We start from the raw sequence: 23,653 nt of genomic DNA, 5'->3' as shown, positions 1-23,653 counted from the left end.
TGTGGTATGACAAAGTTAAGGTTCATAAAGGTTTTAAAAACCATATTGTTAGGAAAGCATTGTATAATGTTTGGATTAAATATAAAGATTTGTTGGAGAACAAAACTCCAAGGTGGCTGTCACCAATGGAGGCAAAGGCATTGAAAAAGCTCAATGCGGAGTCTAAATGGCCAAAATATTGTGAAATCTTGGAACAGGAGGATAACAAGTGGAAATTGCAGAGTTTTGAGAATCTAAAAGATAAAGTGCGAGATTGGCTTCACTATTATCAAATAATGGAGGTTTATAAGTTGGACAGGAAAATTGGTTTTCAGGTGGAAAAATCAAAATTAGAAACAGAACTGTTAGAACCCAATACTAAGAATTTGTCAAAAATGTATAACTTGCTGTTGAAATGGAATACACAGGATGAAACGGTTAAGTCAGCTATGATTAAGTGGGCACAAGATATTGGTCATAACATTATGTTTGCTGACTGGGAAAGGTTGTGGACCACCGGTATGAAATTTACGGCGTGTAACGCCTTGAGAGAGAATATTATGAAAATGATCTATAGGTGGTACATGACCCCAGTCAAGCTTGCAAAAATTTACCACTTATCAGATAATAAATGTTGGAAATGTAAAGAAAATGAAGGTACATTCTTTCACCTCTGGTGGACATGCCCAAGGATTAAGGCTTTCTGGGAAATGATATATAACGAAATGAAAAAGGTATTTAAATATACCTTCTTGAAGAAACCAGAGGCCTTTCTCCTGGGTATGGTTAGCCATGTGGTGCTAAAGAAGGACAGAACGTTTTTTATGTATGCTACAACAGCAGCAAGGATACTTATTGCAAAGTATTGGAAGACACCAGATCTACCCACTCTGGAAGAATGGCAGATGAAGATGACAGACTACATGGGACTGGCAGAGATGACTGGCAGAATCCGAGACCAGGAGAAAGAGACAGTGGAAGAAGAATGGAAGAAATTTAAAGACTGTCTTAATAAATATTATAAAATTAATGAAGGTTAGAATTGACATGGGTTTAAAAACTATGTGGTTTTCAGGGGAGTTGATTATGGAAAAAGAATAAAATCATTAAAAAATATGGGAAGTAAGGGAATGGATTTGCTGATTAGATAATGAAATTGGAATACAGAAGGGGGAGGTGTGAGGAGGTCAGGGAAATTAGGTTCAAGAAAATAAGGATGGAAATTATACTTGTTTCTTTTGGTTTTTTGTTTGTGTATGTTTTTATTGTTAAACTTTAATAAATATCATTTTTTTAAAAAATAGAATTGCCCTGGACTTGTCTCCCTCAGTGCCATCTCCTTGGGCATCAGAATCTCCTCAGGTAGCCAGAGAACATTTACCTGTACTCGTGGATTTTGGATTACAATCCTTTGCAGAGGAGTCACATCTTGGAATTTAAACAGCAGCACACAACTTTGAAGGAAGTCACAGTAGGCAAATTTGCCAACACTATTGAAATCATATTTTGTTATGAGTTGTTTACTTTCTTCTTTGGTTAAATTCAAATTAAATTTTTCCAGTATAGCTGAAATAAACATAGGTGTACAGAGTAAACAACATGATAAACAACCATGCTTTACACGTGCACATCAAAGTGACAATTAATTTTGGGTAATGCAGCAAGCCAAATCTGATGAATAACATAGGCTCACATTGTTGAGGTTCAGTACTTCATTAGAGGGACCCGGGTGGTGCTGTGGTCTAAACCACAGAGCCTAGGGCTTGCCGATCAGAAGGTCAGCGGTTCGAATCTCCACGACGGGGTGAGCTCCTGTTGCTCAGTCCCTGCTCCTGCCAACCTAGCAGTTCGAAAGCACGTCAAAGTGCAAGTAGGTAAATAGGTACTGCTCTGGTGGGAAAGTAAACGGCGTTTCCATGCGCTGCTCTGGTTCACCAGAAGCGGCTTAGTCATGCTGGCCACATGACCCAGAAGCTGTATGCCAGCTGTGGCCAGTAAAGTGAGATGAGCGCTGCAACCCCAGAGTCATCCGTGACTGCACTTAATGGTCAGGGGTCCCTTTACCTTTTTTACTTCTAAAATATTTTTTACATTCTAAATATTAGAGCATTCATAAACCTCAGGGCTGTACATGCTTCCTCTGCACTGGAGAAAGGACAGCTGAACATTTCAACAGACTCCACTGAGCCCCCCCCCCCCCCCGTCTCCTGCAGCAGTCACGTGATAGAGAACCAGGGCTTGAGCTACTGTTTTCGCACCCTGTGATACACAGTAATAGATTTGGCCTCAGAGATGTGCTGCAGAAGGTCAAACCAGAAGGGATGGAGGAAGCCACATTTGTTGAATCGTATGTCTGCCCTGTTCACAAAGCAACCTGGAAAGGGCTGCATGGGCAAGGAGACCTCAGCTCCTCTGACTTACCTCCCCATCTTCAATCCCTTCCACTCTTTTCTCCCAACTTTTACAATCCGGGGGCTGCATTAGGTGGCGAAAGTGGAGAACTTTGGGTTACCAACTGTACAATATTGTCGGAATGGCTCCTTCCACTGAACACACTTCTCTAAAGTCAGGCCCCCTGCTTGCTTCTTACATGAAAGGGATAGGACCGTGATAAAAGAAACATGTTGGCTGCCATCATATCCTTGTCACATCCATCAAAGTGGTATATAACAAAGAAGCTTTATGACCTTTTTATTCCACTAAGTGTTTGCTGACTAAAGTAGGTTGGGAGGGATGGTGATTTATTTTCTTTTGCTGCTGTTATCTAAAATATAAATGAATGGTCTATGTATGTAACAACAGCAGCTAGGATTCTCCAAACACAAAAAATGGTAGGGAGAAGTTTCCACCAAAGATGAATGGATAGGTAAGGTAATGGACTATGCAGAACTGGCAAAGTTAGCAGCCAAAACAAGTGAATCTAACAATGATTCTCTTTGTGGAAGAATGGAAGCCCTTTTAGAACTATATTATATTATAGTTTGATGAACTCGCAAGCAGGATTTGAAATATGAGAAACATAAGGAATTAGAGAATACAGTATTGATGTGCTGGTATAGGAAACAGAAGGCATTGTGCAGAGGGGGTGGGAAATTAAAACACCATGGAAAATGGGGCGAGAAGCTGGGAAAAGACAAATTTATTATGTAAAATATAAATGAAGCAAATAAACACACATATCAAATTAGATTAGTATGCCCCAGTAAAGCTTCATGTGAGAGTACTTCTTCTCTTTTACAGACTGTCTTGACAAATTGCCATTTCTAGAAATCACTGTGCTAAAGGGCTGACATCTAAGAGCAGTGAAGTGAATGGGCCAGCTTCACAATGTGAAATTTCATTCACACAACTTGTATTTGAAGGACATGCCAGAATCTCCTTCTGGTCTGACAGCTGTTTCTGCTTCCACTTCTTTACCTAGGCAAGATCACTAATGAAGATTTAAGAAAACAACCAACCTAAAAAATCTTCTACTGCAACTTCTCCCACGTGGTCCACATCCTTCTCTCTACATTCCTTCAGGATTTGTCTCCAGCAGTGCTGAACACCTTTTCGGATTTTACCTTCAATTGGTTTGCAGTTCAGAATAGGTGGAGTATGAACTGCTGCAGTCGAAGGCCTGCTGCCTGCTGGGGCCTAAAATTAAGAGGAAGATTTTGACCAACTTGCAATTGAAGACAAAAAAGGAGTGCCAAGTGAATAGATTTCTAAATCTGTAGACATTTGATGATGGATTCTTATTTGAATCTTCATTTTGAAAATTGAAATACTGAACACCTTTTAACCAAGGTTCAGAATTCAAAAAGGCCTGATCCACCAGGGAAGCTCTTCTGAGCAACGCAGTCTCCTCATCCTCTTCTCCCTGGCTCCTGGCATTCTGCATGGCTTTTTTTCAGTTCCGGCCCCTCTCAGGTGGGTGCCATTGCCATTCTGAGAGTGTTCGTGGTGAGTTCCAGCACCTCTTTTTCTAGAAAATTAGCACTGGCTGCAGGACTTGGGAAATGCAGTTTCTCCAGCACTGCAGTAGAGAGACATCCCTCCCTTCTTCCCCTCCCACCACTACTGAAGCAGCAAGCAAGTGGAGAAGAAAGGATTGGGGTAAAGGTGTGCGAAAAGGGAGGCAGGATTCCTTTTCTCTGGCTTAGATTGAAGCCCAACCTCCAGAAGAACCTCCAGCCTCATAGTACTCACTCTCCATGTGATGGCAGATTATGAGCCAACGAGACCTGTATTTCCAAGCCATGAAATATGAAATCAACAGCATCACTTGTTATAAGTGGAAGCTGAAATTTATGAGTTCAGCCCCACACCCCCTACCAGAAAGGACCTCAGGTACCAGGCCTGAAAATTATCCATTCCTAAGAGATTGTGGAGTGCTACTGCTAGTCAGCGCAGTCTTCTTGATGGAGCCAATTGACATATTCACCTGCCAATCATCATAGGCAGAGAAACCTAGTGTAGAAAAATGATAGTATGCGCGGCAACCCTTGGACAAATTTAATAATGGCTGTTTTTCCCTTGTTCTTAAAGAGGTGGGGAGTCAATGTGGTATCCTTCAGATGTAACTCCCATCACCCCTGACCACTGGCTAGAGATGAGTGTTGGGAGTTCAACTGCACCTAGACAGAATTCTTTGTGGTTCCTTTCTGTGGGTGCTTACTCTTATGATCTCTTACTTACCAAGGCTACTGATCAAGACAAAGAATGCAGTTAAAAAAATTAAGTGAAGCAGGTTTTCTATGATTAACTACCATCAGCTAACTTAAGGTGTTTTCCAAGCAATCTACCGTTAGTTGTTTCAACAGTTTTCTGGTTCATACATTTCCATAAATACCTTGACCCTTTTACACCAATGCATCTTGATAGCCATTTTTGGCCCATAAATGCTGTTCTGAGTTGGGAAAATCAGAGGGAGGATGGACCATCACTCCACTCTGCGGCTGAGTAGGGCAGAGGATGGAGCAGGACTGCACAACTTGCAACGCAGACAGATGTCGTGGTTTGGCAGCCACCACCACACCACCCAGTCTCTCCCCCCCCCCCCCCAGACAGACAACAAAAACAGGTTCATCAAACTGCTGCTGGGCTTTGTGAGTCACAAGTTGTGCAAACCCAATAAAATGTGTTGGACATGGAATGTGAAGACCTGGGCTTCAATTCCTCTTTAGCCACAAAATTCCCTGGATGGCCTTGGGCTGACTTTCGCTTTAACCTACCTTGCATGTTGCTGTGAAAATCTAACAGACCTGGTGTGCGCCCCCTGTCCCAAGCGAACACCTTGAAGGATGAGTCAGATAGAAATGGGATAAGTTTTTTTAATAAAGAGCCAGGGTTCTACTTCCTGTGTTCTGGCTTTGGCCATGAAGCACTTACTTTCTTTGGAGATGAGGGAGAATATGCTGTTTGAGGCCGTGACGGTAGCTGTGGTCCGGGCTCAGCTGCTGAGACAGGCTTGCTGGGGTTCTCTGGGTGGTTGGCGGTGGGTGTATCTGGCATTTCCACTTCCAGAATGAACTTTCTCAAGAATCCAGGGTATTTCAATCTTCCATTCAAGTCGAGCGGCACTGTGTTCCAGAGGTTTTCAAACTATTGAAGCAGAGAACCATGTTTCAGCAAAATGCAAGGCCAAGCAAGGTATCAGGCAGTGCAGAATGTCAACCCAGGGCTCATGCATCCCTGGAAACGTCACTTTATTCTGCATGCCTGTGTCAGGGCCAGGCCACAACTAAGAGGCGCCCAGCACCGCCTGACCACCCCCACCTGGTGCCCACAAGCAGGTGGTGCCCTTGCCACGCATTTGCCTGGCATCTGTGAGACATGCAGCAATTAGTGTCATTAAGTAAAACCTTTTGAACTTCTTAAAGGTCCTGGTGCTGAAAGAAGCTGTGCTAGGTGTTGGCGCTGGGCCCAGGTTGTACCATTGATCTTGTGTGTAATCTGTGCTGCAAATGGCCATTTCCCTGAGTGCAGGATCGTGTGCAGGTGGAGACCCTCCAACGGCCCTTCAGACCAAGTGTTTGGGTCATCCATAGGTCCCCCGTGTTGAGCTGTCTCTGTCCTAATTTAAGGGCCACTGTTTCAAATAAAGGAAGGCTGTGTGCAAGTGAGCCTGCTGCTGTACCGGCAATAGAGACAGGGTTGGTTCCAACAACTGGCGCAAGAGGGCAGGTTACCCCCTTTTTATGTCTCTGGGATTCTGCCACCTGAACATGTTTGATACTGAGTCAATGCAAGTTGCTTGTCATAACAGGAATGCATGCATGGAAATAAAGTGCCAGTATCAATGTGTCTTATTCCTAAGAAATGTAGAATCAGTAGAATGGTAGACCGTTTGTTCTAGATTTCAGATGTACAAACTGTAAAGTTTTGTTTTTCCCTTTTTTTTTAAGAAACCCTCTCTGACAAACAGTGATATCAGACCTTGAAGAAAGCTCATCACCTCTAAGCCTTTGATATGCATGTGGCAAGTTGCAGTTAAACTTCAAAGGCCAGACCTACATTTTGAATTTCTTTTCAACTTTCCCCCACTGGCCAAGTTTCTGCCATATTATAAATTATAGAAAACAAAACACACTTCACACTACATCAGAGGATAGCAACATGTTTTACAAGCATCAATTAAATATTATAAGTGCTTTGTGCACTAAGTTAGCAGAGACTATTTTAACAGCCGGTTGAAGGCCGTCCGCTTGGGATATGTGTGTAATATCAACAGCTTAGTAGGGAAGGAAACTATCTACGATCCAGCTGTAATGAAGCTACAAACTGAGCCACACGGAAACTTAACTGCAATTAACATTTCATTGCTTCCTTGATGTCAAATGAGGCCCATATAAAGATTGCTTTTCCAAGGCAGGTCCCAGAGAGGCAGCTATTCAGAAGGGCACAGGAGCTGTTCCCATGCGCTCAGAGACCATGCTGCTCTGGAGACAACTGCATACAGTCGGAGTTTCTGAACTCTGCTCTAGGGTTCTCTAACACACCAACTGAGAACTACTCATGTGCCATAAGGAACAAATGATTAAATAAGACCCCTTTCCTGCTCCCCACAGAAGAGGATGCCCATTGCACCTCTGTATGACCTAGTGCTCTGGCTTTACCTCCTTCCAATCAGCCCCTGTGCAACATCTCTGCGTCAGGCATTGTGATTTCACTTTCCCCCCATTCCTGAGGCAGAGACACGACATCATGAGCTTTACACAGAGGAGGCGCCATCTTGTGCCTCAGCAATAATTCCAATTTGAAGGCAAGGCTGCAGCACTCACTAGCATGGAGACACGTCGAGGATACAAGGGCGAAGTTTGCTTCCCATTCAAATTAAAGCTGGGTAGGGGGACATGCTTCTGCTACATCAAAAGTTTGAGGAACAGTCCTTGAATATGTGAGAGGATAACGACACATAGACACATTATCTCCCACTTGTTCCAGCTGTTTAAGCTGCTTTCTGGGGGACAATGTTAAGTCCTGTTTATCACTGCAGGTCCAGAAGGAGGGTGAACAAAACGACCAGGGAAGGACCCACAGAAGACAAAGCAAATATACTCTCCTACTGTTCTACTTACCTTTATCCTCAAGCCGTACACTTGCACCTCTCCTGACACCCCCTCCCCTCCCAAAGATTCCTCCTGTATACAAAAGTGTGCTTTTGCCTTCTGAGAAATACTGTCCTTGCCCACCAGTTTTCTTACCTGCTCATCAGTCAAAAGGAAAAACCACTGGTTGCAGATATCTCTGAAGTCCTCCTTGGAGACAGTGCCTTCTCTTGTGCGATCTGCGTTTTTAAACTCCCCTTCAAGGGTCTGATAGCGAGTGCCTATTACTTCTTGAATACGGGCAAAGACCTCTTGACTGGACAGATCTCGGCAAGCAAATTTCCTATGCTGTCTCTCAGTCTAAGTGGAACATACATGGGGGGAGGGGGAATCACAAACAGATCTACGGATAATATACAAAAGATAATATTTAGGAAGTCATGCCAAGAGGTCTGCAGAAAAGGTCACTTTCAATTTTCTGAACCAATGAAATTGACTTAACATTATTTAACAAGTGCAGCAGGAAATGACAAGCAGTTGGGTTAAGAAAAATGTAAAACCCTATATTAAATAGCTGCAACCTAAAGCCAAGGACCCAGGCCTTTAAAGAAAAGTATCACTTGGTTAATACAAGGAGCAAAGTAAACAGCAGAGTGATTAGCTGATAAACCCACACTTGACTCATCCTGCCCATCTCACACCTGGCATTCACACCGATGGCACAGTATTGTGAGTTTCTGGATCCACTGCTAGAGGCATGTGTGTGTGAATGGGTCATAGACAAGATACATTTGAGGATATTCATCCATATGTCATTGTTTTATCACTATAGAACTATGTGACTAACACTGGGTTTCATAAGCAAAATACAGTTTCTTGCCTAGAAGAACATGCAAGGCTAGGAGTGGATATATAGACAGCAGGAGGAAGGAAGTGAAAGCCAAGGGCAAGGAGGACTGAATCTGACCGATGCAGGTATACATTAGTTAGCATTCATTTCAGTGGTGGAGAAAGACCCTACAGATTTCAGAAAGGCACTAAAGACCCATACTACCAAAGTCCAAGGAGCAGGGAAAGTGTTTGCTGTAGAATTCTTGCTCTTTTAGTATATGTGATAGCCATGTAGTACCAGGATTCTTGCTGGAACTTTTGGGGGGAATGAGGATAACAGAAGGTTCAGCAGGATGGTAGTCCTCCTCATTTCAAAAACAAACATACCAGGAAACATGAACAAATCTAGATAAATATATATGAATTTCCGAAGTCTGGTCCTGTAACTGATACGAACTTAGGGTACTAGCATTTTGATTTTTTTATGGGACTTTTGGCACGCTAGGTATGCATTGTATCTGTGCAAAAAAGAGGACCAGCACCCGCACACTGTGAAATCCACTTGAAGGATGCAAAAAGGTCCCTCACGTCAACATGTAACTTATCGAGCAATAGTGGACCTCAGTGATCCAAATATGCACTGAAGCCCCAACTATAAGCAGGGGGACTTCTTTTGTTGGTGTTCCCTGATTAGTGGAGTCTGGGCTTCCTGATCAGTGTTGCCTTTTGCACCATCTTTTTAAAACAGGTCTCTTCCAGAAGGTTCTACACAAATTTCCTTCCAGGAGTTCAGCCTCCTCTGCAACGATGGCCACAAAACCTCTGGTGTGACCTCTCTTAAGCGAACACTGGAGGCCTGCGGTGGGGGGCGCCTAGAGCAGGGGTCGGCAACCTAAGGCCCATGGGCCACAAGCAGCCCACGGGAGTCATTTAACCTGCCCCCGAGCTGCCCCGAACCAAGCCGCCTGCTTGGCAAGTCCCTGAATACTATGCTAAACCGATGCTTGCTTTCGTGGTGCCGGAAATCACGTCTGCGCAGACGCAGATGCCGGAAATCGTGGGCGCACACGTGATCCAGCCCACGGAGAGATCTCCACTGGAGTGAACTGGCCCAGGCGAGGTAAACCTTGCTGACCCCTGGCCTAGAGAAACTAAGGGCCCCATCTTTGAGAAGGCTAACATCACAGTCCTTCCTTAATTGGGTAGGAGGCAGCAGGCCGTGCCAAACTCCCCATGCAGCACAGCCCACAATCACTTAGGATTGTGTCGCAAGGAGAGCTGGCCTGTTCTTTTAGCTTACACAACCCCTCTTGCCTCTGCCTCTCAGACCCTCACAGGCAGTTAGGGGACCCTTTTAGGCAAAGGTGCCCCGGAGTTCTTCCTTCCAAAATGCTGCAGCTGATTCTGCCGCTTCAAACCCTTTTCCTCCGAACCGGACTGTACCTCTCTAGTGGCACTGAGTTATAGCAACTCAGCAATTGTCCGGTTCAACTGTCCTGGAACCTTGAAGAGTCAACGTTCTGCCAGCTAGTTTTAAACAGCCCCCCCCCCCCCCCGCCCGGCAGAGTTTCCAGGAAGCCATTCAGTGCAGGTCCTGTTGGCATACAGGGCAAAGCAAGGAAAGAGCCTTTGTGTATAAAAAGCCCTGGAGAGTTGTTGTTTGTTGTTGTTGTTTAAAGGCCTCTTTGCCTGTCTTCTTCATTTGGACCGAGAAATCCACTGACTTTGGACAGGCAGGCAAAGCTTAGCTACTGAAAACTTTCCCTAAACCTCTATGCTAGAATCAGGGCACTGTGTACTAGCCCTGTGCAGAAAAATTCTTCTGTATTTCCACACTCCATCAATTAATAAGAAACTGCATTAAAAAATTATCAAAGGGGAGAAGAAATTTCAGTGAAATGATCCTGGGTGGGTTGTGGGTGGGTTTTGCCGATGCACTCACCTGACTTTCACAGCGGCTGAGGAGTTTTGTGAGAGTTCTTTCAATAGACAAATCATCTCTTCAGTGACCTGCATTTTGCAGCCTTCCTGAGAGCCTGTGCTTTCTGAAAAAAACCAAAGATCTCCTTGGCTGGACTTTCCTGTTAGTGTGAGGAGGCAAAGAGGCTGCCTAGCAAGTGTCCGGTGCTGTTCTCTGTGGCGGTTTCACAAGTGAAGCCCTTCACCTTACAAATAAGTGTAGAATTATTGTTTAGTTAAAGGGAGGACTTTCCCTTAAAGAGAATATGCACAGATCTTAAGCACTTGCTAGTCAGACTCTCTGGCATGCCACACAACCATTAAAGCCAGGAAAGATGTTATGGGGTAACACCTCTCATGGATCTTTTTCAGATCATGGCAGTCAGAAAGGCTGCAGAAAGCTGAGAAACATAGACAGATACCCTTGGTTATCTCACAGGGATAAGGTATACGTAAACCTACACCTACCAAAATTCTAAAGCAATTCACAAGTGAATGAGGCGAAAAACCTGAAGCTGCTTTCACAGTGGAAATCTTTCAAGAAATTGGAGGACAGTTTTTGACACAGTGCTACAGAATAGTCTTTTGTAGGCTTTCTCACATTTCCCCCTCACACGTGTGTGCATATTTTTTTCCTGTTGACAGACTCCTTCAGAGGTAATCTGGGCAGGGGACCATAAATGAATGATAGGTAGGCGTCGAGCCAAAAGTAGTCGACCAGTCCACTTTTTTCCTGTTTCCCTCTACTTACAACATTCATGAAATTAGGCCAAGGGCTGCATGAAATTAGGCTGGGCCTTAGGTAGCAGGCTACCCTTCCCTGACTTAATAAGTTGTATCTAGTGTTAGTCCTACTTGAAGTAAACCCACTGGAAACAATGGCACAGACCAACTTGGGTCCATTAATTTTAATGGGTCTACTCTGTTTGGATGCAACCCACTGTGTCCAGAATTTAGAAGAAAACTTGTCACGTTTTTGAGGGAGCCATTCAGACCACGCCAAAAATACTTGAGACAGTTACAGAAGTAAAACTGACAGTAAAAAGACTCTCTCAAGTCAACTCTACTTGATAGTCTCTGCCTTCTGGAAGTCTTTGCAGAGGTAGCATTAGGAAAGGAAGAAAACACACATTAATTTGGCTTCCCACTAACTTAACCCGCATTTGAAAACCCTCATTCAAATAGAAATAACTGTCAAGGGGGGGGGGGGGACGGAGGAAAAAACCCTAGCTTTATTAAAAATCAACTGTATACACTAGTGCAGTTATGGACCTTGATAAACAGAAACAAAAACTGTGATTCAGCTGACAATTTGCTCATCTCATTTAAATCAGAACTATATAGAATTATTCAGAACGTAAGTCTCATTAGCATACATCAGCATCGTCAAAAGACCCTAGTGATGAATTAAGTGTAAGGGAGGGGGGAGTGGGGACCTTCTGAAGCGTCCTTAGTTTCAATGCATTTAACTATTTCTAAGCATAAAATGGATTTTAAACTTGCATGGTTCTGGGGTATGCTAATTATTCACTTTTGCAGTTGAGAATTGCATTTTTATTTATGAGGTGCCATTTATTTCCCATCTCTTCACAGGCTTCAACTTTACTAGTTCAGTAAATTTCCCATACTTTAATGATCAGAGCTGGAGACTTTTGCTACGTGTTTCCACCTATACCTCAGCGATCAGGTTTTGTGTAATGTATAATAATCAGGTTTTTGTAATATGCTTGAATAAGCAGCATACTACATTAATTTATATGTTAAACCTAAAATAGTCAAGTATCTACAAAAGACAAGACCTGTAACAGTCAGCATTCTGTTGCCAACTCCAAGGATAAATCCTAAGGCCCTAACAGGGGTGAAACAGGCAATGACGAGATGGACATACATGAAATGCATTTACCAGGGGCATACAGTATATTTATTCAAACAGAAAGTCAAAATTGAAAACGATAGATAAAACAGATTAAAAACAACACCAATCACCATCAAAGTGGGGAATCAAAAAGCCATATATCAGACTAATGGGGCTCCATCATAAAATACTGTTTCTGCATGTGCCTGGGAGGAAGAGGGGTTTGCCCAGCATGAATGGGCAGGCAAATGATCAGGTACGAGGGAGAGTGGGAAGGACGGAGGACATTGGGAGGGCAAGAGCGAACAAGTAGACTGACAGGTGAGCAGGTGAGGCAGGTCACTGTATGGCTGGCTTTCCCCATCTGGCAAAGGCAGGGGAGCTGTCGGAATGGGGCCAAGGCTCCCCGCACCAGACCAAGCAGGGGATGTTCCTGCTCGCCTTGCCAGATGCTCAGACCTTCGGCAGCAAGGAGAAGGGGGCTGTCTCTGCCTTCCGTCTGAATAGGGAGAGAGGCGGGAATGGGTGAGGATGAAGAGAACTGCTGGGCAGTTGCCAAAGCCTGGCTAAGCTATAAGGAGCAGGGCTCTGGGTGCGGCTAAACCCTCTTTCATCCTTTTCTGAGCGCTAGAACAGAAACAATGTTCTAGAAATGGAACAGCAAGCCAACTGGCCAATACTTTCTTCCACACCCCCCATACAAGCCTAGGGCAACCATTTCAGAGCAAAGTCAGGCATGCACCAACAGTCCATTTCTTCCAGGGTTTTTTTTAAGCTTTATAAAATCCTCCTTTGTTTCTCTCTAGAGTTTTTCATGTTTTTGCATATGTTGGGGATTCTCAGAGTCTGCTGATTCCTCCTTGTGTGGGGCTGTTGCCATTTTTACTAGGTAAACATTAGAATTCCCCCACCCCACCCCAGACTGAAAGTGGAGTGTTTTATAACACTGTACCTTTAAAAACCTGCTGAAATATCTTGGTGCAGGCTAAAACACGAGCTAGGATGAGGCCAGTCACTCCTGGGGTAGGGTGTCCCACAAAAAGGCCATGACCCTCATGCGCGGCGGCTGCACCTCAGGCAGTGGAGGGGGACACAAAGCAGGACTTCAATAGATTATCTCAGGGGTGAGGGAGATTCATGGGAGTGGAGGCAATTCTTAAGAAGCTCTGGTTCTGGGCTGTTTAGGACTTAAAACTAATGTTTGGAGACTCATTTCCAGCACTTTGGTAACCAGTGCAGATGACACAAAAACAGAGTTCTATGCTCCGGCCTGCTAGATCCACTCAGCATTTTGGGTCAATTTTGTAAACTCTTCAAAGGCAACCCCATGTAGAACATATTTCAGTATGAAAATAAACAGGGCATAAATGAATGTGGCCAGTTTTTGTTTCTCAAGGAAAAGGTACAGTTGCTAAAAATCTAAGAGAACGGTGACTAACCTTTTTTAATCTGGGGAGTTGACCACACCATCAGGGCACTCTTGGTCTCAAAATGAGGCCAGAAGCCAGATTGGAATGGATCTAAATAATCCAAGAATATATTGGAGTTGCCTTCTCATGACAACTTTGACAGAGAATGATAGTTACTGAAATAAGTTGGGTCAGGCTATGAAGCTTCCTTAAGAGCTGCTAGTACCACACTTTCTTAAAGAGCATTCACTGCCTCTACTGGATATCTCAGTTGGTTAGAGCATGGTGCTGAAAACACCAAGGTTGCAGGTTCGATCCCCGTAAGGGACATCTACATATTTCTGATTAGAGAAGGTTGGACTAGATGATCCTCAGGGTCCCTTCCAACGCTATGATTCTACTCAGCAAATCAGCTCTGGTCTACTCAGCAATGGCGGGGATTGGGTCCACAGCATATGCAATAATAGGTCTACCCTCTTTGAGAAGCTTGAATATGTCCTCAGGCCGTGGCACAAACTGAGATCTGGAACTCACAAGAAGGAGCACCAGAAGTTACCAAAACAAATTCTGTTTTCAATGTTGTGCCCTAGACAGAGCAGACAAAAGTGAATCCAGATCTTTGGAAAACCATAAATAGAAGAGGGCATCTTGGTGCTAGTCACGATTGACAAGGGCATCACTAGGCGTATCAGTAGGAAAATACCCAGGAGGTATCTATTGCCATAAGGGACTGACCCCAATCTCTGCAGAGGTTTTTGCTATAGCTTTCCCCCTAGGTTTGGGATCAGGTGCGAGTTTGAGCCTTGAAAACATCTCTGCACATAGAAAACAAGCATGTAAGGAAGAAGTGTTCCAGCTTCACCTTTTCCCTGGATATTGCCCTGAAATTCCTGTATTCTGTTTTACACAATGTCCTATGCCCACTTCAGATATCATATTTCACAGATAAAACAACAGTTGATTTCTAAAGGTATGATAGAGGTTTTTATTAGTTTTTCTTTCACCAGTACAGAAAGTGCTCTTGAGACTCCTGATCAAATGTGGTATCCAAGGTGGGAAAACTTAAGACTCCCCTTAGGTGAAGAATTCTGAAGGGATGCCTGAATTTTAGCCTGCATATGGTTAATTGTTCGTGTAACTAGGGATGAAATTGTGCTCAAACCTGCAATCAAAAAGCACCGTGTTAAAGGAGATATTTCCCTCCCACAATATGAACTTTGCCTATTGCAGCACTTAACATGTCTTATTAATTTAGAAGGTGAAAGATAATTTGGCAAACACTCCTTTTCATATACACCTGGAAAGGGGATGGGCAGGTTAACATACAGACATTTTTCACTTGATGACTGCAATATCAAGTGATGGGTTGCATATATGAATGGGGCATCACAGAAGGGCTGCTTGCAGGGCTGCTTGGGCTAAACCAAGCCTCCCACCCACCTCCCACCATTTGGCAGGTGTGTAAAGGGCCTCCGTGCACAGACTCATGCTTATGTGTAGAATACTTCTGTGTAAGGGCATTCCCGGGTCCAATCAGTAAAACAGATCTTCATGAGTCTATTGGTACATAACTAATGCCTCTCCAGAAACTGCCCAGATGCACTTTGTGCGTTGGCAGAGGAGGTTTGGCCAGCCTTCACTGCCCCACAACCTCCCTCATTTACCACCAGAACCCCCCTAGTTCCACAGAGAACTTTAATACCGCTTCCTATAATCTCAAATGCAGTGCTTTTCAATGAAGGCAGTACACACAGTCAGCCTCCATTCGTCAAGTGATAAGAAGAGATACAAAACCTCCAGAGGCTACGACCTGAACCAGTGGCTTCAAGTCACAAGAAAGGAGATTCCAATTAAGCATGAGGAAGAAACTTCTGATGGGAAGAGCTGTTTGAGGGTGAAAGGGGCTCTCTCAGGAGGTGGTGGACTCTCTCTTCTTAGATGGCCATCCAACCTCTGCTTAAAAACCGCCATGTTGGATGCTTTAGTGGAAATTCCTGCATCGCAGGGGGTTGCATCAGATGACCCTTGGGGTCCCTTCCAAAATTGTAATTTTAGGATTCTTTTGAATGAGAGCCCAGATTAGAAACACTTCGGTCCTGACCCAGTAAGGAACATTCGTGGTATGGACTGTGTTGCCAAATCCAGAATGGAACGCACAGAGAGAACGAAGTTCAGGCATTTAACAAAACACTCATTTATACTATATGCTACAGATGATGTGCTCATTTCGGCACCCGCTATCCCATTTGTGTGCGTGCTCTCTCTCTCTCTCTCCCTCTCTCTCTCTCTCACACACACACACATTGTTGCAAGTAACGATTTCTGCATCGGAGACAAAGCAAATGATACTTCTTATACTGTCCTTCTCCGTTGGTAGGATGCCATTAGTCTTTATCAATATGCCTATCATAAAAGCCCATGATGGCGTATTTACATTTTCCTACAGCAACTTTTTGTGAGTCACTTGAAGTTATCCTATGGTATTACGTTTTTTGTCCCTAGTCTGGAAAAAAATTGAATTGATGCTCCAAAGAATAAAACGCTACAAGAATGTGGCTTTCTTTTTTATCTAATTGTTTCTATCTTCCAGCCTGTTTCTACAATCTGAAATCCCAAAAGACAAACTCCTAGCACATTGTAGCTTAAGGATATGATTCCATGAACACTTACTTGTTAACAAGTCCCACTGAACTCATACTTAGGACTCCAGAGAAGTCCAGAGATTCCCACCAGGAAATCTACACTGTTCATGGCTTTTACGTCAGGAATACCTAATTTATGAAATTATCCACACTGAAGGTGCAATGTCTTGGATTCATGTTCCCATGTTCACTGAGGCACATGCCTGCCTGTGGATGTGCTTCAAGTAGGTTGTTCTGAACCATAGGCTTGATGGCTTATACCTGGTTGAGGTACAAGTTAAGATGAGGACTGGGGTACTGCAGAGAAAGAATGCTAATTTTGGCTTACAAACTACACTTTAACTATTTGCTTGTGTCACAAAGGCATTCTGACCTGTGAAATAATAACGACTTGTAATAGCAATGGGACAGGGAGAGGCAGGGGCTGGCAGTGGGTGGCATGAAGGGCCTAACCTGACTGAGCGGGGGGGGGGGCGCTTCTCATCTGGCCCCACATAACCCTGAGCCCAAACTCCAACCCCTCCATTAGGAACATTATCTACTTTCTTCCACCTGCTGCGCAACACAAGGAGAGGTCTATTAAGCTCACTCTTCCCCCGTGCAGAGAGGAATTGAGGCTCTTTCTCCTCTTCTGCAAGTAAGCAGTCCCCTCTCATTTGCCTGAAAGTCTGCAGCTGAGCTGTGTTGGAAGAAGGAGGTACTGAAAGAGCCGTTTTCCTATCCTGGAGAGTAAATGAAGTTAAGTGCTGGTCTTGGGACTGGAAAGACCTGTGATCATATACCTATTGACCATGAGCCAGCAACTCATTTCTCAGAATAACCTATTTCAGGGAGGGTGGGGTTGTCAGCACAAAAGGGGACAAGCCCTCTATAATGTGCCCTGAGCACACTGAAGAAAAGGCCACATATTATTGTTTTCTGGACCAGCTTCTGACCACCCCGGTTTCTGCCCAATCTTTCCCAACCAGCACGAGCTCATTCTTGTGCCCATTCTTACCCCAGAGAAGTTGTTGAATTTTTGCAGAAAATATTTCCAGTCTATGGAGTGCTCTCCACGAAGCCGCTGCAGTTTGATGAGGTGGTTGAACTGTTTGTCGGAAAGCGTGAAGCAGAAGTGGTGGAGCACCTGCCGGAAATCCAAGGCGGAAATTGCTCCTGTGCGGTCCTTGTCAAAAGCAGAAAAGGCCTGCAAATAGCAGAGAAGCAAAGTAACTCCAAATAGCCGGCATTTGGAAAGAAGTCATTTCTCTCTAGTAGAGCTATTACTGAGCTGTGGAAATAAATGCATAGGCAATGCACATCCCACTCGCCGCCTCAAGTATTCTGCATACAAAATGCCGCTAAGAGCTTCCCAAGGAATCCTTGCTCAACCATTTTTTAAGCTGAGCTGTTTCAATAGCTTATTCTCTTCTGGCAGGACTCATTATCTAGAGTGTCAGGTGGGAAGGCTGTTTACAACAGGCCTCCATAGCAACCAGAGGCAACCAGAGAACCTGGGGTGTTTAAAGATAGCAGGAGAGCTTAGCTGGGATGAGAAAAGATCTGAGGAGTGTTGGCCTGTCAAGCAGTGGGACCTATCCCTTCCAAATGCAACTGGGTAGTGAAAGCAGGTCGGCAGCCTCATGTCCCACGGAAGAGGAGCTGCAGTCAAGCCTGGCTGCCAGGCCAGGATTTGCAAACACGTGCAAGTCTCTTACACGTCTGAAAAGTACACAGATAAGTGTAACAGCTGAATCAGCTGCAAGTTCAGCCCACTTGAGATGCCTTACTGTTTATTTATAGAAGTCAGACCCTATTTAAACAGTAACACAGTGGCTTACAATGTCAAGCAATTCAGACATATTACAATAAAGTAAAAGGAAGATGATAAAGGGCCCCTCAATGCATCATTTTTATTGTTTACCAATAAGCAAGTACAAATCTAGAACATTCATGGCATGATCATGTCTATCAGATAATTCAAGCACGACAGTAGTCCCCACCCACCTACTCAGGGCTCCCCCCAGAGAGTTGTGGAAGGAAGCACCAGCTACCACACTTTGTGAAGTCAGCCCCAATTAAAAACAATGGATTTGGTATCTCCAGTGCTGTGCTATCTCCTCATGCAAGACCTTGTGTAGGCAAACTAAGGCCTGGGGGCCGGATCCAGCCCAATCGCCTTCCAAGTCCAGGAATCAGCATGTTTTCACATGAGTAGAATGTGCCCTTTTATTTAAAATGCATCTCTGGGTTATTTGTGGGGCACAGGAATTTGTTCATTCCCCCCCCCAATATAGTCTGGCCCCCCACAAGGTCTGAGGGACAGTGGACCGGCCCCCTGCTGAAAAAGTTTGCTGACCCCTGTGCAAGACCAATCAGGAGAAATATGAAATCCTTGCAAGGCAAAATGTTTTGGTCATTGGGGAAGATAAGACAGCAATGCAAGCAATGGATTGCAGATTACGTGACCGAGAAACAATCTTCAATATTTCCCTAAAATCCTAAAAATGGAAGCACTCACACCACATATGAAAAAGGTGTCAGTCGTTTTGTACCCACTCTAGCATAGTGGTGACATGTTGATGTAGCACAACTGACAAGCAGGACCATCAAAACACTACAGTGCTACCTCGGGTTACAGACGCTTCAGGTTACAGACTCCGCTAACCCAGAAATAGTACCTCGGGTTAAGAACTTTGCTTCAGGATGAGAACAGAAATCATGCTCTGGCAGCACGGCAGCAGCAGGAGGCCCCATTAGCTAAAGTGGTGCTTCAGGTTAAGAACAGTTTCAGGTTAAGAATGGACCTCCAGAACGAATTAAGTTCTTAACCTGAGGTACCACTGTATTTGAAGCACTGTCTCTTGGGCCATGGCTGATAAGGTTGTGTACCTACTATGGCTTGCAGGCCAGTCTTAGTCTGCCAGGGGGTCCAAGCTGGCCCATAACATCATCTGATAACGCCTGTGAGGGCTGCAGCCACCTGTTCCCAGCACAGAACAGGGGTGTACAGCCAAAGCAGCAATGTTTAATTCTCTCTCCCCCCCCCCCAATCTGCTGGTTAATTCCTGCTCAGCTGAGCAAGATTCCATGAAAACCACGTCCTGGTTTGGGAAGCGGCTTGCATGAAACCCCTGCTAAAATGAAGTACATATTTTCCTTCTCCATTTTTGAAAGGCTTTCTACACTGCAAAGGGTTTTCACAGGGAGCCATTTTCAGAGCCCAAAAAGCAGGGGCAGAGCAATTTCCACAGGCAAAGCAGGTGTTGGCAGCACTGTGGGTATTTTTAGGGCCCCCTGTTTGCATGACTCCTGCTCCCAGCCTTCCACATCCTCTTTGTCCTCGAGTTCAAAGACGGGGACCACAACATTCCCTTCCCTCTCCTTGCCATAGCGATGGGCGTTTTGCTACTAAATCATGACGACTGCATGGCACCTACCTTGTACAACAAATCAGAGGAAGAGGTAACTATCTGTTTTATTTTTGCCATGGCTTCATCTATGCTGAGCTGCACAAAACTGATGGGTGGCACAGGTGGAACTGTAGGCCTTTTCCGTCGTTTGAAAGCTGCGCGGTCATCGATTACTCTTATAAAATCAAAATACGAGAGCTTGTTGTCCTGTATGCTAATCCCTAAACTAAGGGAAAAAAGAGACAGAAGATTGAATATTTGTTTCACATTTCTCAAACATTGCTACTAGAGCTGCTGCAACTAATCACTCCATTATAGGGCTTTATATCATTCTAGAATTGCTACGTGGTTAGTATTAAATCGGCCAGTGAGGATTTTCACTATTTTGGAGCTCAGCTACACAATGCAATAACAATTCTCAATCCACATATATTTAAACTGATTATTAGTTATTTGGATTCTTGTCTTGTGTATTCTGAAATACTGTGTTGCGGGGAGGGGGGTGTCAAAACGTGAGTCACAAAATTCCAGCAAATTCCTGGCTGCTTAACTTAGGAACATAGGAATCTACTTTACACTATTGGTGCATCTAACTCGGAACTGTCCACAGCGGCCTTTCTCAACCTTGAGTTCCCAGCTAGCAGGACCCGTGGTCAGAGATGATGGGCAGCAATTATTCAGGATTTCACACAGGGGTCTCTCCCACCAAGCCCCACCTGGGGACTGAACCAGGATCTCCACTGAGCTACAGCCTTTCCCCTACATGAGTCATTGAAAGCCTGACCAAAGAAGAAAGTCTTTCAGCACTGCAATCAGTATTAGTATGAGAGTATCAGCTCTCATCCTTCACGGTAAAAAAAAAAAAGTGAAAACTGATAAAGCATTATCAAGAAGAGATGAGATAAATAAAGTTTGGCAAATGGCACAAAGGACTCAATTAAAAGAGATGGAAGACAACCCAAACAAGATTTGAGATACAGGGGTGTCCTTTCACTCTCAACTGGAAGGTCAGATAGAACATCTCCCTCCAACCCACCCCCCAAGTGTGAATTTATATCAAAGCTATTTTTTACCTTCTTCAAGTCTGGGATTTGTTTAGCACTGTAATGGAAATATGAATGCTTGGCTGTAATATTTTTTAACCCATTGATGAAACGTTTTGCCATTTTATCATATTAATCTCATAGATTTAAACTGCATTTTTTATATTTAGGATGTAGATGATAACCCTACAAACTTTAAATTAATATTAATGAAAAATTAATTTTAAAATTGCTATTTGTTTATTCATTTAAAACATCGTATAATTAAATTCACATCTGTTTTTGTCCTGTAGCTCTAAGGATCAATAAACCCATTTGTAGACATTGATCATAAACATACCAAATGATACATCATCAAGCCCTGCATAGCAACGGTTTTTCTCCAAGGGCCATTCTGAGAAGTGAAGAACAAGGAATCTAGTCTGCAATCCCCAAAGTGACCTAACAGCAAGATCTGTTGCCACAGCCCCAGCCTCAAAGAGTACTCACTAATGGTTCATTGTCATCCTGTGGGTATAGCGCAGTATAAAAATTTAATTGATACTAATACTAATAATCCTGGAAAAATGTGACAGGTGGGTGCTGTAGGATTCTGCCCTAGGCCTGTTGTTGTTCCATGTCTTTATAAATGACTTGGTTGAAGGAACTGAGGGGATGCTCAGCAAATTTGCAGATGACACCAAACTGGGCCAATGCCACAAAAAACAGAATCAGAATTCAAAACGACCTTAACAGATTGGAGAGCTGGGCCCAAGCCAACAAAATGAATTTCAACAGGGACAAATGTATGGTTCTGCACTTAAGCAGGAAGAACCAGATGCACAAATTTAAGACAGGAGACACATGGCTTACCAGTAGGACATATGAAAAGGATCTAGGGGTAGACCACAAGGTTAACATGCAGTGTGATGCAGCAGCAAAAAAAGACTAATGCCATTCTAAGCTGCATCGGCAGATGTATAATGTCCCAATCAAGGGAAGTAATGGTCCGCTTTATTCTACCTTTGTCAGATCCCACCTGGAGTGCTGTGTCCAGTTCTGGGCACTACAATTTTAGAAGGATATTGGCAAGCTGGAATGTGAGCAGAGGAGGGCAACCAAAATGATCAAGGGTCTGGAAACCAAGCCTTATGAGACACAGTTGAAGGAGCTGGGTATGTTTAGCCTGGAAGGCAGGAGACTGAGAGGAGATAGGAGAACTATCCTTAAATGTCTAAAGGACTGACACATGGAAGATGACGCAAGGTTGTTTTCTGCAGCTCCAGGGGGCAGGACCCAAACTTCAAGTTACAAGAAAGGAGATTCTGAATAAACACCAGGAAGAACTTTCTGACAGTAAGAGCTGTTTGACAGTGGAGCCGACTCCCTCAGGTGGCGGAGGCCTCTTCTTCCTTGGAGGTTTTTAAGCAGAGGTTGGATGGCCATCTGTCATGAATCCTTTAGCTGAGATTCCTGGAGTGAACTGGGGTGGTCTAGGGGTCCCTTCCAGCTCTGCAATTCTACAATTCTAAGCATCTCTTTCTCCACAGGCTGGCAGCCAAATTCCACAGTTGTTATCCCTCAAGTGGGGTTGGCTCAGAGGCCTCGGGTTCCAGACCATCAAGCAGGAACAGCTCCAGGTTTGGGGGAGTCTTTTGGAAAAATCCTCACCAACACCACTTGCCGGACAGAGAAGGCAGCTGAGTGTTAACAGCAGCTGAAAACAGAGAGCAGACTGCTGCTGTTGCACCTAATCACCACCACTACTTGTTTGTTTGCTTGCTTGCTTGGGTGGGTTGATACGTACTCAGAGGTGGCCCCCTCTGCTTGCCTTCTGCCTCCATGGAATGGACACAAAGGAAGAGCCACCAAGGAGGTCATGCTGCCCTAAAACAGAGGACAGGCAACCGTGGCTACTGATGCTTCTCAGCAGTGGTGGCGCAGCCACAGGCCCCTCAGCAGTGGCCAGAGGATGCCAAGAAATACATTTCCCATGTTTACATCTGGCTAATGATGCATTTAGCTCAATGCCAGAGGTGGGAGATTCTAATGGGAGTGGGGGAAGGAAATAAACTGACATTTTATGTGCTTTAACAGTGTCCAGAATCAGCCACCTGGAAGCTTTACTTTTGCTCTAATAATAATAATAATAATAATAATAATAATAATAATAGGGTTAGCCCTGATTTCTTCCTCACAAAGAAGGAAATTCTTCGGCCAAGGTTGCTAGCACAGATCTAAAGCAGCAAATCCCATTTCTGGCATCAAACACTGAAGTACCTCTTATGGCCTTCTTGCTCTGTAAATCACTCAGTGACGACTCTTTCCAAAATCAGAATATTCATTGTTAACAATGACTAATTAAATGGCACGAGGATGAAGCCGCTTTAACAAAGAGGATGCCAGAAAAAGAAATAAAATGTACAGACCCAAATATCTGCTGCTAAAAACTCCCCCCTCCCCTAAAGAGCACATTCAAGAGCATTGCTTTTGCATCTTGCAGCTGCAGAGTGCGCCAATCCATGCATTAGCCTGTGTCAAGCTGGCTCCGATGTTGGGGAAAAGGAAATAATCAACGCACTTCAGCAGAGGAATAAATTGCCAAGTTGGTATTAAAATTTTAGTAATAAAACCAAATGCATATGCTAATCTACTCTATTATTTAAGGCGGGGGAGAAAAGACTCTTTTCGATCTGGAAAGGACTAGTCTGCAGAAAATTACAATGAATGGAAGTGTTTATCATCAAAAAGTCTTTGAGGAAAAGAGCACACTGCAAAAATTCTTATTAGAGGCTTAATTCAAGGGAGCTTAATCACTCGATTTATAGGTGGAGTGAAAAGATTTTGTTTAGGTTTCTCTTCTCCTCCTACCCTCTCTTCTAAAAGAGAGAGGAAAAAATCTTTTTTGAAAATGTAATTCTACTGAATCCTACATTCGCATATGATCAAGTCCATCTTAAGTTTTCTGGTGCTCAAAAAGATAAATGTATTCTACATTTAACAGGTCCCAAGTGTTCTTTGCTCTGATTAGT

The 23,653-nt window shown here is 44.0% G+C and overlaps 1 protein-coding gene across 4 annotated transcripts in view; it reads right to left on the bottom strand.

Annotated features, from left to right (window-relative positions):
* Window positions 1–23,653, bottom strand: part of EFCAB6 (EF-hand calcium binding domain 6) — a 104,532-nt gene that overhangs the window by 6,000 nt on the left and 74,879 nt on the right. For 2 of the 4 annotated variants that reach the window (XM_079975090.1, XM_079975093.1), the window contains 6 exons: window positions 19,627–19,825; window positions 17,205–17,393; window positions 7,668–7,871; window positions 5,353–5,565; window positions 3,438–3,615; window positions 1,361–1,545 (listed from right to left, as the gene is read on the bottom strand). In XM_079975090.1, coding sequence (XP_079831216.1) covers window positions 1,361–1,545; window positions 3,438–3,615; window positions 5,353–5,565; window positions 7,668–7,871; window positions 17,205–17,393; window positions 19,627–19,825 — 1,168 coding nt within the window. Of the gene's footprint in view, window positions 1–1,360; window positions 1,546–3,437; window positions 3,616–5,352; window positions 5,566–7,667; window positions 7,872–17,204; window positions 17,394–19,626; window positions 19,826–23,653 lie in introns of those variants that run through there. The other 2 variants (XM_079975092.1, XM_079975091.1) reach the window with 2 other exon arrangements.

This window comes from Podarcis cretensis (genome assembly GCF_951804945.1).
Source record: "Podarcis cretensis genome assembly, chromosome: 5".
Classification (NCBI taxonomy): domain Eukaryota; kingdom Metazoa; phylum Chordata; class Lepidosauria; order Squamata; family Lacertidae; genus Podarcis; species Podarcis cretensis.
This window is presented reverse-complemented; position numbering and strand designations above follow the sequence as displayed.